Here is an 18,803-nt window from a genome sequence, read left to right on the forward strand (position 1 = left end):
GGAGATTAGGATTTCTGAGAAACAGAAGATAAATAGGAGTTATAACCCCACTTAAAATATCTCTTGAGATTCTGTTTCCATTCCTGACTCCCTAGGACAGCCTTTGTGACATAAAAGCAAAATCCCACTCCTAGAAATTAGCCTGGGCTAGCAGATTGGCTAAGAGCAAGGGATTCCACACTACACTCAATTCAGATATTCTGCGCTACTGATTAAATTGACCCCTGATTGAAATGCCTCAAAGACTTTCATTTAGGATCTAAGGGCATAATAATCTATGGGCATAATATAGGTGTATGAAAATAAACAGTGAATGAAAATACACTGTATTATTCACACAAGAAAAATGACAACAGAATCCTTCAAATAGCCCTCAATTAGAATGATTTTCTTCACATTTGACAGATTCTGTACACTAGAAGGATGCTATTTCAAGGTAATTATGTTTTCGATATAGATAATTGCCTGGGGAAACGAGGGTTTTACCTTGAAACATCTTCCATAGGCCTAGATTGTCAAGACTTTTCTTTTAAAAAGGGTATATTGTTATTGTGATTATTTTTGCAGGTAACCATACTGTTTTTTCTTCTCTCCTCCCTCTCTATTCATAACTGATATGACAGAGAAAATCATTTCACCATATTGGAATGGCTTTCATTTAAACACAAAACATCAAATAACGCTTATTGTGGAATCCTAGAAGCTTCACATTAGACCTTTTGGCAAATGGACACGTCAAACAAAATACAGACTATTTCACTGAAAATATTCTCAAGAGCCAGGTGGTACTCAAAAATGTGTCTGCTAAACACGTTACCTATGCGATTCAGTCTGTCTTTATTTTTATTCTAAGTTAACCAATCCTTTTTACTCTATCTCTCTTGAGCCCATATCAAGACGTTCTGTATCTTCTGCACTCTTTAAATACAGGCCTTGTGACAAACACACCGCTAGCACAGTCAGCAGCTGTAAGCAGTCTGGAGGAGCTCGCTAGCTTCACGAAACAGACAGAAAGTGTTTAAAGAGCAAGTCGTTGGCAAGGAAAAAAAACATTTAGTCATAAAAAATCAAATCCTCTAAAACACACTTTGACACTTTTAAAGTGAAAGTGGTAAACCATTATTTACAGGATTCCAGAACTTAGGCACAGGGAGCCTTTTAAACCATTGACCTCTTGTGTCGCCATGGACACACACACACATGCACTGTGCTGTCCGACAGTATGTGACCTTCAGGGGATCTCTTCAGTGTTGGATTCAGTTCACACAGAGCATGCCTCTCATACTGGCAGCCCACCCCACACACCCTTTGGTATAGGCAAAGCAACAATACAGTTTCATCATCACCATTAGCATCATCATCTTCATCATCATAATAATCATCATAGTCATTCTAATTATCATCTTCTTCATCATCATTATAATCATCAACATCAACATCAACCTTAACATTCCCATGATGTGTTAAGTCCCACAGATAGCAGCTTTAGGACGCGCCACATTTCAAACGCGGCTCCCGTTTCATGTACTGTATATCTTAGTGTTTTTAATAAGCAGCCATAGCAGCAGCAATGTCATGTAAATGAAGCATCAGCCATCATTGGCCAATTCATGGGAGAGATATCACTGTCCAGACACACACTGTCTTCTCCTTCACAGTCTGGGGCTGAACCCACCAGTTCTATCTATGAAATGTGGAACTGCGGCGGGATATTAGAGAAACGTCTCCATCTTGGTTCCTCTATTAATTCTACTCTCCTCCGACACTCAGACTGCCTCCCGCTTGTCAGGCGTACGTCTCCCCTGTCTTAAGAGCCACCAGCTCAGAGTCCTCAGAGGTGTGTCTGCCGTTTAAGTGTTCACTGTTGCAGTCGTGGTGGTACATGAAGGCGGGCACCTCAGTGATGGATGTGGCGGTGTAGGAGGTAGAGCGCATGGAGCAGTGGTCCCTCCGTCTCTGACCCCACTGGGCCTTGTGCTGAATCCATTGTCGCTTCAGAGCCGCCTGCACCTGAGAAAAAGGGACATTCAGATTATAAACTGTATTCTCTAATGGGTGAGTAAACATGCAAACACACACATAGAGAGAGAGAGAGAGAGAGAGAGAGAGGGTACAACCATATTTAGCTACTCTTGGAGGACAATGGAAGTACATTTCATAAAAGCTTCTTTATGAATTAAATCAATGCATTTCAGCTGTTGCCTTCATCAGGGTTTTACAGACTCATTAGGCAGGGACAGGTGCATAGAACAAATACACATAGCCTGTTTGTACCTCACTGTCATCACACAGCCCCTTTTTTCACCAAAGAAAACAAGTGATAGACAACAATACAGATATAAAATAAAATAAACAGTGTGCAGGTGTGGTTGGAAACCCAAGGGCTGATTTGAAAACCACAAATCTATATACAGTCATGTGAAAAAGTAAGTACATCCCCTGGAAAGTATTATTTATAAATGTTTTTAACATTTTTGAACACATGGATATGAGCTAAATTCCCACCACATTCATTGACAAAGGTAACCCAGTGTAACAAATCACCCCCAAAAATGTTTGGGAAAATGTTATGGAATTAAATAAACAAAAATGAATTTTCCTTATGCAGAAAAAGTTAGTACACCCCTACCTTTACCATCACATTAAATGGCTAAAATTAGAATCAGGTGCACCAAAACAGGTGCAAATAATTAGAGAGAAATTAAGGAGGGTCCAGCCTTCCATAAAGATTAGAAACTTGGTCTGGTTTGGTCTTAACCATATGGGTGTGTGGTAATACGTCATGCCAAGATCAAATGACCTACCCGAGGCCCTCGGAAGAAAGATTATTGATGCTTGTGAGTCTGGGAGGGGTTACAAATCCATTTCCAAGCAATTCGAAGTACATCATTACACTGTCCGACAGCTCATCTACAAATGGAGAAAATTCCAGACCACAGGCAATCTACCTAGGACAGGTCGTCCCACCAAATTCAGTCCAAGAGTTGACCCGAAAAACACTTATAGAAGTCTCTAAAAACCCCAGGGTAACATCAAGGGATCTACAGACCTCTCTTGCCACAATCAATGTCGAAGTGCTTGAGTCAACTGTCAGAAAGAGACTGCACAAGCGTGGCCTACATGGGAGGTCAGGAAGGAGGAAGCCTCTGCTCTCAAAAAATAATATCAAGACACAACTGACGTTTGCCAGACAACACCTGGGTAAAGACCAAGACTACTGGAACAATATGCTCTGGACAGATGAATCAAAGGTAGAGTTGTTTGGCCGCAATGCCAGACGCCATGTTTGGCGAAAACGAAACACTGCCTTTGAACAGAAAAACCTCATACCAACCATAAAGCATGGAGGTGGTGGCATTATGGTTTGGGGCTGCCTCAGGGCCTGGCCAACTTGCCATCATTGAGTCAACTATGAATTCTATAATGTACCAGATAATTCTTGAGGAGAATATGAGGCCATCTGCCAAAAAGCTGAACTGAACATGGATCTTGCAACAGGACAAAGATCCAAAAGCAAAGCTACAACAGAATGGCTGAAAAATAAGAAATGGAGGGCTATGGAGTCAAAGCCCAGGTCCTATCGAAATGGTGTGGGGGGACTTGAAGTGGGCCGTGCATGCAAGAAAGCTCTCGAACATGACACAATTGAAGTAGTACTGTAATGAAGAGCGGGCAAAAATTCCTCCCAGTCGATGTAAGAGACTGATCGACAGTTACAAGAAACGGCTACATTATGTTATTTCAGCCAAAGGGGGCAACACAAGCTATTGAAGCTAGAGTGTACTTCTTTTTTCTGCACTATGGAATTGCATTTCTGTAGATTTTTTAAATTAATAAATAATTGCAAAGTATAATCTTTCAGTGTCATTTGTTAAAATAGGTTACCTTTATCTGTCAATAGTGTTGAAGTGAAGATTACATATCCATCTGTCCAAATATGTAAAAAAAAGAAAGAAAATGACTACTTTCCAGGGGGTGTACTTACTTTTTCACAAGACTGAACATAAGTACAAAAATAAAAACGTTTGTTAAAACAGATAAAACCTACTATTTATAAGTGTATAAATTAATTGATCAGTAATTACGAAGGAAAAAAATTATATTATGGAACGCCATTTGGTTCTTTGCGTGTCAAAAAAGATGCACGTCAAATAACACTATTCTATTGTAGAATGGTGTGTGTGCTGAATTTCCACGTGCAAGCAGTGATGCCAATTTAGCAATTTTAATGCTAGATTTAGGAACTTTTCAGACTACCCTGGCAACATTTTTTCAAACGGCACCTAGCAACAAATTTAGCTACTTTTAAAAATGTATTTGGAACTTTAAGCAACTTTCGAAAAGTGACTCAAACGCTGAAATGCACGTATTCTAAATGACACAAACGCGATTTTCTCTGTCACACACTCAGTCGCAACACACGTGCCTGGCTGCAAAAGTGCATTGTGAGTGACGTCAGCAGCAGGCGTTCAGCTCGCGCACAGGCAGCAGCAGGCCAGCAGCAATTTCAACAAATTGCAAATCATTTGTTGGTTGACTGCAGCAGCAGTAGTATGGGTTCGGCGAGCGAAACCCAATGAATATAGTTGGTCACGAATGTTTGACCTTGAACAGAACTTACAACATCAATCAACATGTCTCAATCAAAATTGTACAGAAAAGAGTGGGAGTCTGTACCTGAACAAATGTCAAATCATATTTTTTGCCGAGATGGCCAGTCAATTTGAGTAACGTTATTGTGTATTCTACGTAATGACATCACAACGTCATTTAGCAACTTTAGCAACAAATCAACCTGCCTCTAGCAACTTACCCTGAAAATTGGTTGGCAACACTGCAGTATATTTAGCGAGTATTCAGACCCCTCTAGCGCCACATTTTCAAAAAAGCGACTAGCGACAAATCTAGCGACTTTTTCTGGTGTTATTGGAGACTTTTAGATAGTCAAATTGTATGAGTGGACTTGACAGAAAGTAGCAAAATATGAATGTAGATTTTTTTTTTGCACACATTCAGTAAAAATTTGGGATTACATAAAAACAGTTTGATTGCATAATTTCTTTACATTTTTTATTTATTTATTTGCCAAGTATATTATTTATTCGATGACATCCTCAAATTAATTGTGAGAGCCTATAATATAATTTCCCTCCAAAATGCAGTTTTGGAGCGAAATGCAATAATAAATAGTCAAGATAGGCAGAGTAGGCTCTTTCAACAATGAGACCAACCTTGAGGAAGGTGGTATGACTATTTCTTTCACACACACCTCATTGGCTAGGTTAGCTAGCTAACGCTAACTAGCCACATCTAGCACAAGCTCACTACTAAACTGACCTGGCAATCCTACTATCGTGGACACTTGTCTCCAAGCAGCATTTTTTGTGTTTATGTCCCTGTAGCTGTCAGCAGTTGTGTCAAAAAGACACGGTTTTGAGGATACTGCGAAAATGATTCTCTCCTCCATGTGTCCAACCGCATGCGACCATTTGCAAAAGGTACCTGCATCAGTATAGTTGCCTAGCTGCGCAAAATGTTATGCAGCAGTGATGCAATGACGCAGTCGGTGTGTTCGAAGCGTCACGCAGCAGTCCCTCCCAGCTGCAGTCAGAGCAGGAGATGTTCACCCCTCCTACTGCAAATGCGGGAAGCCGCAGCTGACTGACCCCGCCCTGGCTTACATTCAGGGCGGGATGTAAATGTAAAAAATAAAATAAAAAATTAAGTAACTCTGCCAGTGTCTCTTTTGGGTCACTTTTGCCGGTCCCAAGCCGGGATAAAGGAGGAGGGTTGGAATTGTGACATTAAAAAAACAAGAAGAAGAAAGTTCATTTGTAGTTCTAGACATATTTAGGGTGTTTTTTACTCACATTTTGTCTCTCCCACGATGTTATTCCTCTCTTCTACATCGTCCATCACAATTACATGCACGTGGCCAATTATGCAAATTAGGCGATGGCGTCATTTAGTGACTTCTAACGACTTTTAGGACAGCCAATAGCTACTTTCCTTACTGAGGAGTTGGCAACACTGCGTGCAAGCCAAGCGCCACTAGTACTTATCAGTAGCACTGTCAAAGCTGTACAAAAGTCTGCAAACAAGCACACACCGGCCACGAACGATGTTTCGCTACACTCGCATTAACATCTGCTAACCATGTGTATGTGACCAATACAATTTTATTTGTTCACAATACCGCATTGGTAATAAGGCATTATTTGTTTGAACGCTACTTCTGGGGTAGCTAGCTAGCTTTAGCTGCGTACCTAGCTAGCACCAATACAACCAGCCTGAAAACAATGACCAGTAGAAACTGCAGTTATTTTCATTATTCTTAGCAATGATTTAGGAATCCTTGTGAGTAAGTATTAGCTAGGTAGCTACTTGTTGTTCGCCTATTGAAATTGAACTTCAGTTCATGAAAATAAATAGCTAGCCAACTACTTAACCTTGTTGCCAAAAGCTAATGTTATAAACAGCCAGCTAGCTTCATCGGACTAGTGAGGCTTGACCGGACCGGGTTGTGTTGTGAAGCTAGCCACAATAAGTCTTGGGGATCAATGAAATGTGGGTATCAATCTACTCAATACCCAATATACACTGCTCAAAAAAATAAAGGGAACACTTAAACAACACAATGTAACTCAATGTAACAATGTAACACAAGGGGTCTGAGGATCTCATCTCGGTACCTAATGGCAGTCAGGCTACCTCTGGCGAGCACATGGAGGGCTACCACTAGACTCCGTCTCATGCTACCACTAGAGTGAAAGCACCGCCAGCATTCAAAAGTGACCAAAACATCAGCCAGGAAGCATAGGAACTGAGAAGCGGTCTGTGGTCACCACCTGCAGAACCATTCCTTTATTGGGGGTGTCTTGCTAATTGCCTATAATTTCCACCTTTTGTCTATTCCATTTGCACAACAGCATGTGAAATTTATTGTCAATCAGTGTTGCTTCCTAAGTGGACAGTTTGATTTCACAGAAGTGTGATTGACTTGGAGTTACATTGTGTTGTTTAAGTGTTCCCTTTATTTTTTTGAGCAGTGTATTTTTTCCCAACGCCCTCCTCAGACTTATCAGACTCCAGAACATCCACGCAGTATTGTTTTTCCTCTGGAATAATGTTAAATACACATAGTAGATTGACAATAAATGTGTCTCAATTCAGTTGTTTCAGAGACCCGCAATAAGAGCTAACTTAAAAAAAAAAAAAAAATGTATTTATATATATATATATATATATATTTTTTATTACCAATGTAGAAAAGTCTGTATACATACAGTATGTACATAAATAGACACTTATAACATATGCTAGGGGGTACAACAAATGACAAATGATACACAATAAGAGCTAACTGTTACAACACTAATGTTCTCTGCATGTCACTGAGTAGACTGATACCCCATGTCATTGATCCACAATCCATAGGTAAGGCTGTACAGTGAAATAAGTATGCCCACAATGCAATTCTAAAGTATAATACATCCAGTGTGATTTCAACATATTTTTGTAAAATTAACAAATTATTGTCTTTTGTTGATTTTATATAACAACATTCCAAACTCGTTTAGCATGATCTATTAAATTATGGCATAATTCTACTATTTGTATTAATTTGCATCACTGTCAATGATTTACTTTTATTTTGAAGGCTAAGCGCAAAGTCCAGTATTGTGGCTAATCCTTATTGTGGCTAGCTTCACATAGAGGGTCCGACCACCATTAATCAAATAAGAACTGTTTTATAAATTAGGGTTATTTTAGATGATGACACCTAGCTATATAGTTAGATAGCTAACTATAGCTACTGAAACAGATGATGTCGTTTTGCTATGTTTTTGGGGAAGAACATGGCATCCATCAGCTAACGATCTTTTTTTATGACCAGCACATTAGGTGCACGAGACAACTTTAACAGCGTCATAGCAAACGAATCGATGAATCGTTGTGACATGGAATACGACTGATAGTGTAATCAATGTGTAATAACTACGTAAAAAATGTATGAACGCGTTAAATTATTATGTGACGTGCAGTCATATTCCGGTCCTGATTGGTCAACATTCATATTTGACACGTCAAATAACACTATTTGACGTGTCAATAGAATTTTCTTACACACTCACATGAACACACATACAAAACAAACAAATATACTATGGAACGCCGTTTGGGTCTTTGCGTGTCAAAAAAGATACACGTCAAATAACACTATTTGTTACCACACACTTTCATCAATATGCATGATCATTAACTCAATTTAATGTGACAGCTGAGGAAATGTGGATTGATTTGATACATGTTAATAGAAGTTTGTAGATATGAATTTGGCAAGAACTGAATTCAATCACAATCTAGGCTCCCATTTCCTGTCATTACTTGAAGCACCTTCCTTCCTCACTGAGTTTAGTGCAGGTTGAGTAGCTTGAGGCATTTAAACAATAGTTAGGCACTTTTGAAAAGAGACACGTGAACACAAGTGTCAATTTAGGCTAGATTATCTGCTTTTTGTTTGTACATTTTACATGATGAGAGTATCACATTTTTGAGCACAGCACCAATCTGATTAAGGAGCGTTATCTTGTGTGATAATGTTATACTGCATGATAAGTGTGCAGTCTAAAAATGTAAATCAAAGCAGTGTGTGAAATAGGGCCCAATTCAATAATAATTATTATTATAATCTGTATCACTGAAGAGTTACAGAATGTGCCATAAAAGATGTAAAGGTAATTTCCGATTGAGCTGACGTTTATAGTGAATGCAATCACAGCTAACGAGGGAACATTGCCTTTCAATATCAATCACGCTGTAACGCTGAACGTCCGTGATACGGAATGAATAGAGCCAATAGTTAACTCAAAAGAACGGGCTGACCCAGAACAAGGAATGTCTAATTCCTGAACAACGCCACACTAATTACTGAGGGAAAATGAGGACAGGACACACTGCACTCTCCCATGATCTAATGATGCAGAGCATATCAACAACTAGCATTCAAAAACAATAAAAAGGCGACCAATCGCATGTCTTTCTTCAGTATGCTGTTTTTACTCTTGTTTTGTAATACTCGTTGTTCCTGCCAAAACCAGCAGCTGGACCGAGACACACTGCTGTGCACAGGGTTTCTCTTTCCTTTGTATTAACTAATTGTACTCTGTTCCAAAGTAGTGCACTATATAGGGAATAGGGTGCCATTTTAGACACAGCCTAGAAAACATAAAAATAAGTACAACTTCTTTCCCCATTGGCTGAACTTGACAAAGAGCTATTCAACAGTCTGTGTTGTTTGGACTGAGTCTCAAATGGCACCCTATTCACATATATACTGTAGTGCACTACCAGGGCCCATAGGGAATATAGGGAATAGGGTGTCATTTGGAACATAGCCTAGGTCTATGCAGTTTGGCCACAGAATCAAATCGGGCAATGAACTCAGCCCCAAAAACGAATGTTTCAGAGACAGTACAAACTATTATGCGGCAAAGCAAACAAACATTCCTCTACCGAAAAAACAATAACTTTGTGTCAATGTGTCTTTTATCCCCCCGAAACTGAATCTGTTCTTTGGACATGTCGAACTTGTTTACGGGAGCCGATGGAGTGACGCTGATGAGGTCTGATTGCTCATGCAGGAGCTAACGATTGACCCGTTTACCCAGCCCAGAAATCATTTCCAATGTATAAAACATAACTTAACACTGCGCCTGATAATGAACGAACGCTGTGTTAATTCGCTGTGTTTTTGTCAGTGCCAGATACCACCTCATGCTGAGTATTCAAATAAGGTATCAGTTTTTCTTGGTCTGTGTATTGTTTTTGTTTTCTCGTTTCTCAAGCGAAGAAAATGCTCAGTCAGTCCTTCTTTCTCCTAGTCTCTGGCCAAGCAGTATGCAACCCCTGAACTATCAAATGCGTTCTATCAACGTATGACATTAACTAACTGGGTGGGGCAGCCCACTGGTGAATCTAGACAGCAAACAGCTGCAGGCTGAGCTAAGTGGGCAACAGACAGGCAGACAGACAGGGTGATTCGCCCCAGAGAGGTTCAAGTGTCTGTCTTCTTTCCTCTTCATCTGAGATGGCCTTACTGCTGTTGTCCTTGCTGCTGTACAGGAGTCAGCAGCAGAGACGCTCCCTCCCACTCTATAACCACGGGCCACTCATCAATGTGTTATCAGGTGCACAAGATGGCCGCCTGTTGACCTGTAAACGCCACCAGGCAGCGATGAGCTGTTTCAATGATATCTGACTTGTCTTCCCCTCAACATGACCAATCAAAACTGTACTTTACCAAAGGGTAAGGGTTCTTCAGAGGTTCAAGTGTAAACTGTACTTAACCAAGGGGTAAGGGTTCTTCAGAGGTTCAATTAAAACTGTACTTAACCAAAGGGTAAGGGTTCTTCAGAGGTTCAAGTGTAAATTGTTACTGTATACTGTCAACTGTACCTCAAGAAACAAATTATCTAAGAGTCGAACTGAATGGGAAGTGAAGAAAAATATTTGCTTGAGTTTTACTGAAAAGTAATGCTTACCTCGCCATTGAAAAAGCAAAATATCGTTGCCACTAGTAACCCCTGGAGGAAAAGCAAAAAAAAAAAAACATCAGATACTCTCGCTAATATTAACATACTGTTTGTCAGCTCAGAGCTTTGGCAAGGACTGTGCTGCTGGCATACCATCAGTTGCATAATTTACCTGGTAATGCATTAATATATGCATGATGTAGTCATAGCGATCAGTAGCATTACCTGGTAATGTGTTAATATATGCATGATGTAGTCATTACCTGGTAATATATGCATGATGTAGTCACACCTGGTAATAAACTCAGCAAAAAAAGAAACATCCTCTCACTGTCAACTGCGTTTATTTTCAGCAAACTTAACATGTGTAAATATTTGTATGAACATAACAAGATTCAACAACTGAGACATACACTGATCAAGTTCCACAGACATGTGACTAACAGAAATGGAATAATGTGTCCCTGAACAAAGGAGGGGTCAAAATCAAAAGTAACAGTCAGTATCTGGTGTGGCCACCAGCTGCATTAAGTACTGCAGTGCATCTCCTCTTTATGGACTGCACCAGATTTGCCAGTTCTTGCTGTGAGATGTTACAGTCTATAAGTCTATAATAAACAGCGAGGTAATGGTAATGTATGATATAGTCATTACCTGGTAATATATGCATGATGTAGTCATTACCTGGTAATATATGCATGATGTAGTCATTACCTGGTAATATATGCATTATGTAGTCATTACCTGGTAATGCATTAATATATGCATGATGTAGTCGTAGACCTCCCCCGCCAGGCGGTTCTCTGGCCTCCAGGGGAAGATGACAAACTGGATGCCCAGGAGAGGGACCAGGATCAGGGTAGCTCTCACTGCCTTCATGTACATGTTAGACTCTGCCCGGTGGGTGTCCCTCAGCTTAGTAACCAGCACCCTCACGATGTTTAGCAAGAAGAACAGATTTACCTGGGAAAGAAAAGAAAGAAAGGATTTTATAAACAGCTGAAAATGGTTGCTGTCACGTTCTGACCATAGTTCTTGTGTGTTTTACTTGTTTTAGTGTTGGTCAGGACGTGAGCTGGGTGGGCATTCTATGTTGTGTGTCTAGTTTGTCCATTTCTATGTATGCCTGATATGGTTCTCAATCAGAGGCAGGTGTTTGTCATTGTCTCTGATTGGGAACCATATTTAGATGGCTTGTTTTGTGTTGGGGTTTGTGGGTGGTTGTTTCCTGTCTTTGTGTTCTGCACCAGATAGGACAATTTTCGGTTTTCACATTTATTGTTTTGTTGCTTGTAGTGTTCACGTTATTATCTTTATTAAATCATGTTGAACACTAGCCGCGCTGCGTTTTGGTCCTCTCCTTCATCCCAGGAAGAAAGCCGTTACAGTTGCAGTGTCTGAAAGAGCTGCAACCTAATCTGATTATAATGATTTTGTCGGAACGATGGAAATCTCAACACCAGCATGAGAAACCATTTGCTTTGATTGATGTGTTGCACATTCAACAGTATAACAATATAGGATTATAGGTCCAACAACGGCAACCCATTGAGTTTTGATCTAGCAGAAAATCCATGAACCATATGGGTGGCAGGTAGCCTAGCGGTTGGAGAGGTGAGAGTTGCCAGTCTGAATCCCGAGTCTGACGTGAAAAATCTGTCGGGAAGTGGAGGGTCGCTGGTATAGAATCCTAGATGCCATTTCCTGCCATTGTGCCATTTAGCAAGGCACTTAACCTGCCACAACAACTGCTCCAAGTGCGCCCAGAGTGGCAGCCTCCTGCTCCAACCTCTCCAACCTGTATATATACAGTACCATTGAAAGGTTTTTCTTTATTTTTACTATTTTCTACATTGTAGAATAATAGTGAAGAAATCAAAACTATGAAATAACACATATGAAATAATGTAGTAACCAAAAAAGTGTTAAACAAATCAAAATATATTTTATATTTGAAATTCTTCAAAGTAGCCACCCTTTGCCTTGATGACAGCTTTGCACACGCTTGGCATTCTCTCAACCAGCTTCATGAGGTAGTCACCTGGAATGCATTTCAATAAACAGGTTTGCCTTGTTAAAAAGTTAATTTGTGGAATTTCTTTCCTTCTTAATGCGTTTGAGTCAATCTGTTGTGTTGTGACAAGGTAGGGATGGTATATAGAAGATAGCCCTATTTGATAAAAGACCAAGTCCATATTCTGGCATGAACAGCTCAAATAAGCAAAGAGAAATGACAGTCCATTATTACTTTAATATATGAAGGTCAGTCAATCAGGAAAATGTCAAGAATTGTGCAGTTGCAAAAACCATCAAGCGCTATGATGAAACTGGCTCTCATGAGGACCGCCACAGGAAAGGAAGACCCAGAGATACCTCTGCTGCAGAGGATAAGTACATTATATTTAACTGCAGCTCAGATTACAGCCAAAATAAATGCTTCACAAAGTTCAAGTAACAGACACATCTCAACATCAACTGTTCAGGGGAGACTGCGTGAATCTGGCCTTCATTATCGAATTTCTGCAAAGAAACCACTACTAAAGGACACCAATAAGAAGACGAGACTTGGGCCAAAAAACACGAGCAATGGACCGGTGGAAATCTGTCCTTTGGTCTGATGAGTCCAAATTTTAGAGTTTTGGTTCCAACCGCCATGTCTTTGTGAGACGCAGAGTAGGTTAACGGATTATCTCCGCATGTGTGGTTCCCACCGTGAAACATGGAGAAGGAGGTGTGATGGAGAGGGGATGCATTGCTGGTGACACTGTCTGTGATTTATTTAGAATTCAAGGCACACTTAATCAGCATGGCTACCACAGCATTCTGCAGCAATACGCCATCCTATCTGGTTTGCGCTTAGTGGGACTATCATTTGTTTTTCAACAGGACAATGTCCCAAAACACTCCTCCAGGCTATGTAAGGGCTATTTGACCAAGGAGAGTGATGGAGTGCTGCATCAGAGGACCTGGCCTCCACAATCCCCCGACCTCAACCCAATTGAGATGGTTTGGGATGAGTTGGACTGCAGAGTGAAGGAAAAGCAGCCAACAAGTGCTCAGCATATGTGGGAACTCCTTCAAAACTGTTGGAAAAGCATTCCTCAATAAGCTGGTTGATAGAATGCCAAGAGTGTGCAAAGCTGTCATCAAGGCAAAGGGTGGCTACTTTGAAGAATCTAAAATATAAAATGTATTTTGATTTGTTTAACACTTTTTTGGTTACTACGTGATTCCATATGTGTTATTTCATAGTTTTGATGTCTTCACTATTATTCTACAATGTAGAAAATAGTCAAAACGAAGACAAACCCTTGAATGAGTAGGTGTGTCCAAACTTGTGACTGGTACTGTGTGTGGAGTGGTTGGGATAAAAAGGAAGTCAAATTTCGGTTAGCCCTTGCATACAGTTGATGAACCAAGTGATCTTAACCCACCTTATGCTGGGGACAATAAAAGGCCACTTTAAAATGTTTTGATACACAACACAATGCCACAGATGCCTCAAGTCTTGAGGGAGAGTGCAATTGGCATGCTGACTGCAGGAATTTCTACCAGAGCTGTTGCCAGATAACTGAATGTTAATTTCTCTACCATAAACTGCCTCCAGCGTTGTTTTAGAGAATTTGTCAGTACAGCCAACCGGCCTCACAACCGGAGACCACATGTAACCACACCAGCCCATGATTTACACATTCGGCTTCTTCACATGTAGGATTGTCTGAGGGGGTGCTGAGGAATATTTATGTCTGTAATGAAGCCCTTTTGTGGGGAAAAACGAATTATGATTGGCTGGGCCTGGCTCCCCAGTGGGTGGGCCTGGCTGCCAAATATGTGGGCCTATGCCCTCCCAGGCCCACCCATGGCTGCACCCCTGTCCAGTCATGTGAAATCCATAGATTAAGGTCTAATGAATGTATTTCAATTGACTGATGTCCATATATGAACTGTAACTCAGTAAAATCTTTGAAATTGTTGCGTTTAGATTTTTGTTTATTATAGTTGCAAAGTTGCTAATTAGCTAAAATGCTAAAAATGTCCGTGATGAGATTCGTATGTGCAACCTTTTGAGTTCCTAGACGTTCGCATTAAACAACTTTCTGTCTTATGCATCCATACCAAATATAACATATCATACTAATTTCGGTGTCCCGGATTTACATTTGCATTGTTACGTCTAGTCTATGAGACCAGGCTGTACAGGATGTAGCCTTGAGTGTTCACTTTAGGCATTTCAATTGAGTAGGGTGTGACTTACGAGCAGCGCTGCCATGATGGGACCGTGGACCACGTAGAGCAGGTGGGTCTCAACACTCATCCAGCAGCTACAGGAAGGAGACACATTAGCCGGTAAACAAGTCCCTCTCTACAAACAGACAATGAAGTATTCTTCTTCTCCTTCTAGATCTGTTTACTGCAGCCCACCACACAGCTGCTCAGCTTATTTACAATACCACTGCACAGGACCATTACTCACTTGTCATCAAAATACTTCTTCCTCGCCACAGCGTGAATGGATGCAGGCACTAAGGGAAACCCTGGAAACGAGAAGACAAACACTGTAAGGACATCTGCAAAACTTTAATTAATCAATTCATGAACTAATGATGTTGTGTTTATTATAAAGTAAACAGCTATAATGTTTTTACTACAGTAATTTGTGTGTAATTCCTCATTTATAAGAGTCACTTTTTGTATATCTACTGTACTGTAACCTGTATAGAAGAAGTTAAAGGGGAAGGTCGCCCCATGCACCTTTCTGATTCAGAGGGTTTGGGTTAAATGCAGAAGACACATTTCATTTGAAGGCATTAAGTTGTACAACTGACTAGGTATCCCCCTTTCCCTTTCCCTTTCACTCAAAATACAAAATGAGCATAAACACAGCCGAGGTAAGTGGATATCCCTTTGAACTATCCCTTTAAGGCTGTTAAGTATTGATCATGCAATTTATAGTGAAGATACCTGACAGAACAGACAGTGGAAGCTCTTTCTAAACTCAAAACAAGCTTATAGCATCATGTTGTCTGCTACAAGCTTAGCAAGAACAACCCATACGAGGCCATTTCCTCTACTTACCAAGTCTGGTTAAATCCTTTCCCTAAAAACAACCCAAACCATGCCAGTATTTATTGGGGTTCTCATTTTAGCTGGGGCCATAGACAGATGAAACAGATGAATCCGAGCAGCGGGTCAGTTTAGAAGTCATTTATCAAGGTCCTCCATCCATCTCTCTTATCCCTCTCTCCCTCTCTCCATCCATCCCTCCATCCCTTTGGGTGGCTGTGTGAAAGATACTGTAGCTACTGCCCCGAAGTTATATCGCTGCATCTTTAATAATGGCCAACCATTCACAGTTATATCGTACCACTTATCGGATGGCCAGGGCTCATACTATAACACTCCTCCTTTAATCAGAACAGACAGCACATTAATAGCTGCTATCCAATAGGAAGAGCTAATAAAGCTGTCAATCTGATGCAAGGTTTGGCGGGTTCGACACACGGGGAATGTCGCGGTTAACAGTGACCTCAGGGATGTCTCTGATCCTGTGTCCCAACACAGACTCTGTCCCGTCCTGTTGTGTGACACAAGCTGATCTATGTGTGGTTCAGCGATATGTTGGGAGCTGTTTACTATGTTATTTTATGTCTACAGTGAGTACAGGGTGATGAAATATGAAGATAGTCTATGAATCATAATATAAGGGAGCAGAGGCCTCCGAGGCTAAGTAAGAGGTGATTAGCCTAATGTTTAGAACACACTGTAACATACAACAAGCTGCTGTACAGGCTTGTTACCATATCGTGTTAACTCAGACATCATTTTTTGTGGTATCTAAATATAATTACAAAACAGAATAGAGTACAGAGATAATAAAATAAAGGACCCATAAAAAGATGGGCAAGGTACACTGTCAAAGTTATGGATTCCGTTTTAGTGAGCTCATCATAAAGGTGAATAGCCTACATCTGGCTAAACGACTGCATCATTAAATTACATTTCTCTTGATGGTTAAAAATGAGGACTGTCACTTTAAGTATAGTAGAAGTATAGTAGAAAGAGGAGAGAGAAATGGCCATGGTTTGAGAAACAATGAATTCAATTTTAAATAGTGTGTGCTGTAGGAACCACAGGAGGCTGCTGAGGGGAGGACGGTTCATAATAAAGCTGGAATGGAGTGAATGGAATGGTATCAAACACATGGAAGCCAATTAACCCAATTAAGGTGCAACCGGCTGCCTGTGGTAGAAACCTGTTCCATTGGGTTATCTGCCTGGAGAAAGGGAACTACTGGACTACTCTCACATAAGAACTTCCTATCATCACCAAGGAGTGGTGAGTTTATCCAGAGAGGAAGAGGCTACGTGAGAGGCCTAAATGCGCCCCAAAATCTGTTCGTGCGAAAATACAGCGAGAAGCAGAAAAGACTTTGGTCAACAAATAATGACATTTCTAATTTACTATGTGAGGCTTATTTTATTAAATATAAGTTTAGTAATGTTTAGGTTGTTACGAAGGTAAATAAAATGGACGCACATGGCATTCAGGCAACTTTGAGAAAAACTATTTTATATCGGAGTTGTTGCTGCTGTTCACATGCGTTTTTGCCCCCTCCTATGAGCTAGAATGTTCCAGCCTGATACCGCCTCCTCTCGCTTGCCTTTCTTCTTTGTGGACATTTATTCCCATTGTTATGCTGCATTCATAACCAAGTGGGAAGGTGGTAATTACCAGTTGTGAAATCGTACATACCAGTTGGATGCATTCACGTGCTTTGAACTCGTTCAGAAACGCTGATTGGCTAATGGCCACAAGCTGCATCAAGCATAAATTAAAAGTACAACTATCATGCATGTAAACACATTTGTGTTAAAAAAATTGATTAATTAGATTGCTTTTATAAAATATTATTTTTGTTGCATTCAACTGCAGAAAAATGTAATCAAGGTCAATTCCTTAGTAGGTGACGTCAGAGGTCAGCATCTGGGAGAAGTTGGAGCTCAGGGATGATAAACAAGTTTCCCACTAGTAATTACCAGTTGGAGGTAATTCCCAGTCGTATGTGGTAAATACCACCTTCTCAATTGGTTATGAACACAGCATACGAGCGATCAATCCAGCATCTTGTCAATATGTAGATAATCTTTGGTTGATCATTTATTATTTGTTCCTTTGTTGATTGACTCTCCTACACTTCTTATTGGATTATAATTTATCTTTTTGTGTAAAGAATTTAACTGTTTTTGGGACGTCGGATTTAAGGACATTTCAAACATTTTGATTCACCTTTTTTGGTTTTGTGACCATTCAACTCTGGATTATTGAATTGAATTGACTGTTGACCTTCTATTGCTGGCTATAACCACTGATCCTAGATCTGTGGTTAAGGCAGGTAGTAAGACTCACCCCAGCCTAGGAGGTAGTACCAGTGTAGGTGCTGCTCCTCGGCGAACACAGCCACCACAATGAGCGTGTGCAGGTAGATCCCCTCACACAGCATCCAGAAGTAGTTACAGCCCAGCATGTACATGTGGAAGAAGTGCAACACCTTACAGCCAACCTGCAGGGGATTAGGATCACAAAGAGTTACAGAGTCACAGAGACAATAACAACAACATTAAACAATAATAACAACAACACAAAGCCCAACACTCAACCAGCCCTGACACAAAATCGTTAGTGGGGTGTAATGATTTTTCCGAGAGGAGGATGTTTATCCGTTTACCCCTTACTGCTCGAGCCACAGCGTATCCCTCGTTCCACATTTCAGATAGTTGTATTTGCCAGAAAAAATAGACTGTTAAGCAGCCTATATTCTGTTCAATAATATCCCCACATTCTTGTCAGTCAACACCATACTATCATATGTCTCTTTCTGTCTTTTAAAGCCTTTCTATTTTTTTAATGGGGTTGCGTCCCAAATGGCTCCCTATTTCCTACAAATAACGAGGGTTCTTCAAAGGGTTGTCCTATGGGGACAACTGAAGGACCCTTTTAGGTTATTGATAGCACCTTTTCTTCTAAGATGGGACTTGGTCAAAAGTGGTGCACTATATAGGGAATAGAGTTCCATTTGAGACGGGCCTATACATATTAACTGAGGCTCATCTTCTAGTTTTTCCAAGTTGAGATTCCTGGTTCTCAGCCCTCTGTCTCCAAGTGTGCTGATCTAATTAGAAGATACTGGCATTGGTATTAGCTAGTCTCCTGTCCCTGAGGTCCGTGTACGCAGCATACGCAGCCTTAAAAACCTGTCAGTCACCCACA

At 40.5% G+C, this 18,803-nt stretch overlaps 1 protein-coding gene across 1 annotated transcript in view; it reads right to left on the reverse strand.

Moving 5' to 3' along the window:
• Window positions 1-1,785: 1,785 nt before the first annotated feature.
• The window catches only part of LOC120027071 (calcitonin gene-related peptide type 1 receptor-like), a 63,858-nt gene continuing 46,840 nt past the window's right edge, over window positions 1,786-18,803 (reverse strand). Inside the window, exons 10-15 of the mRNA XM_038971914.1 lie at window positions 17,943-18,096; window positions 15,010-15,070; window positions 14,791-14,857; window positions 11,280-11,498; window positions 10,545-10,586; window positions 1,786-2,010 (exon numbers count right to left, since the gene is read on the reverse strand). Of these exons, the coding sequence (XP_038827842.1) occupies window positions 1,786-2,010; window positions 10,545-10,586; window positions 11,280-11,498; window positions 14,791-14,857; window positions 15,010-15,070; window positions 17,943-18,096 (768 nt within the window). The remainder of the gene's footprint in view (window positions 2,011-10,544; window positions 10,587-11,279; window positions 11,499-14,790; window positions 14,858-15,009; window positions 15,071-17,942; window positions 18,097-18,803) is intronic.

The sequence above is a fragment of the Salvelinus namaycush genome, chromosome 32, assembly GCF_016432855.1.
Source record: "Salvelinus namaycush isolate Seneca chromosome 32, SaNama_1.0, whole genome shotgun sequence".
Taxonomy (NCBI): Eukaryota; Metazoa; Chordata; class Actinopteri; order Salmoniformes; family Salmonidae; genus Salvelinus; species Salvelinus namaycush.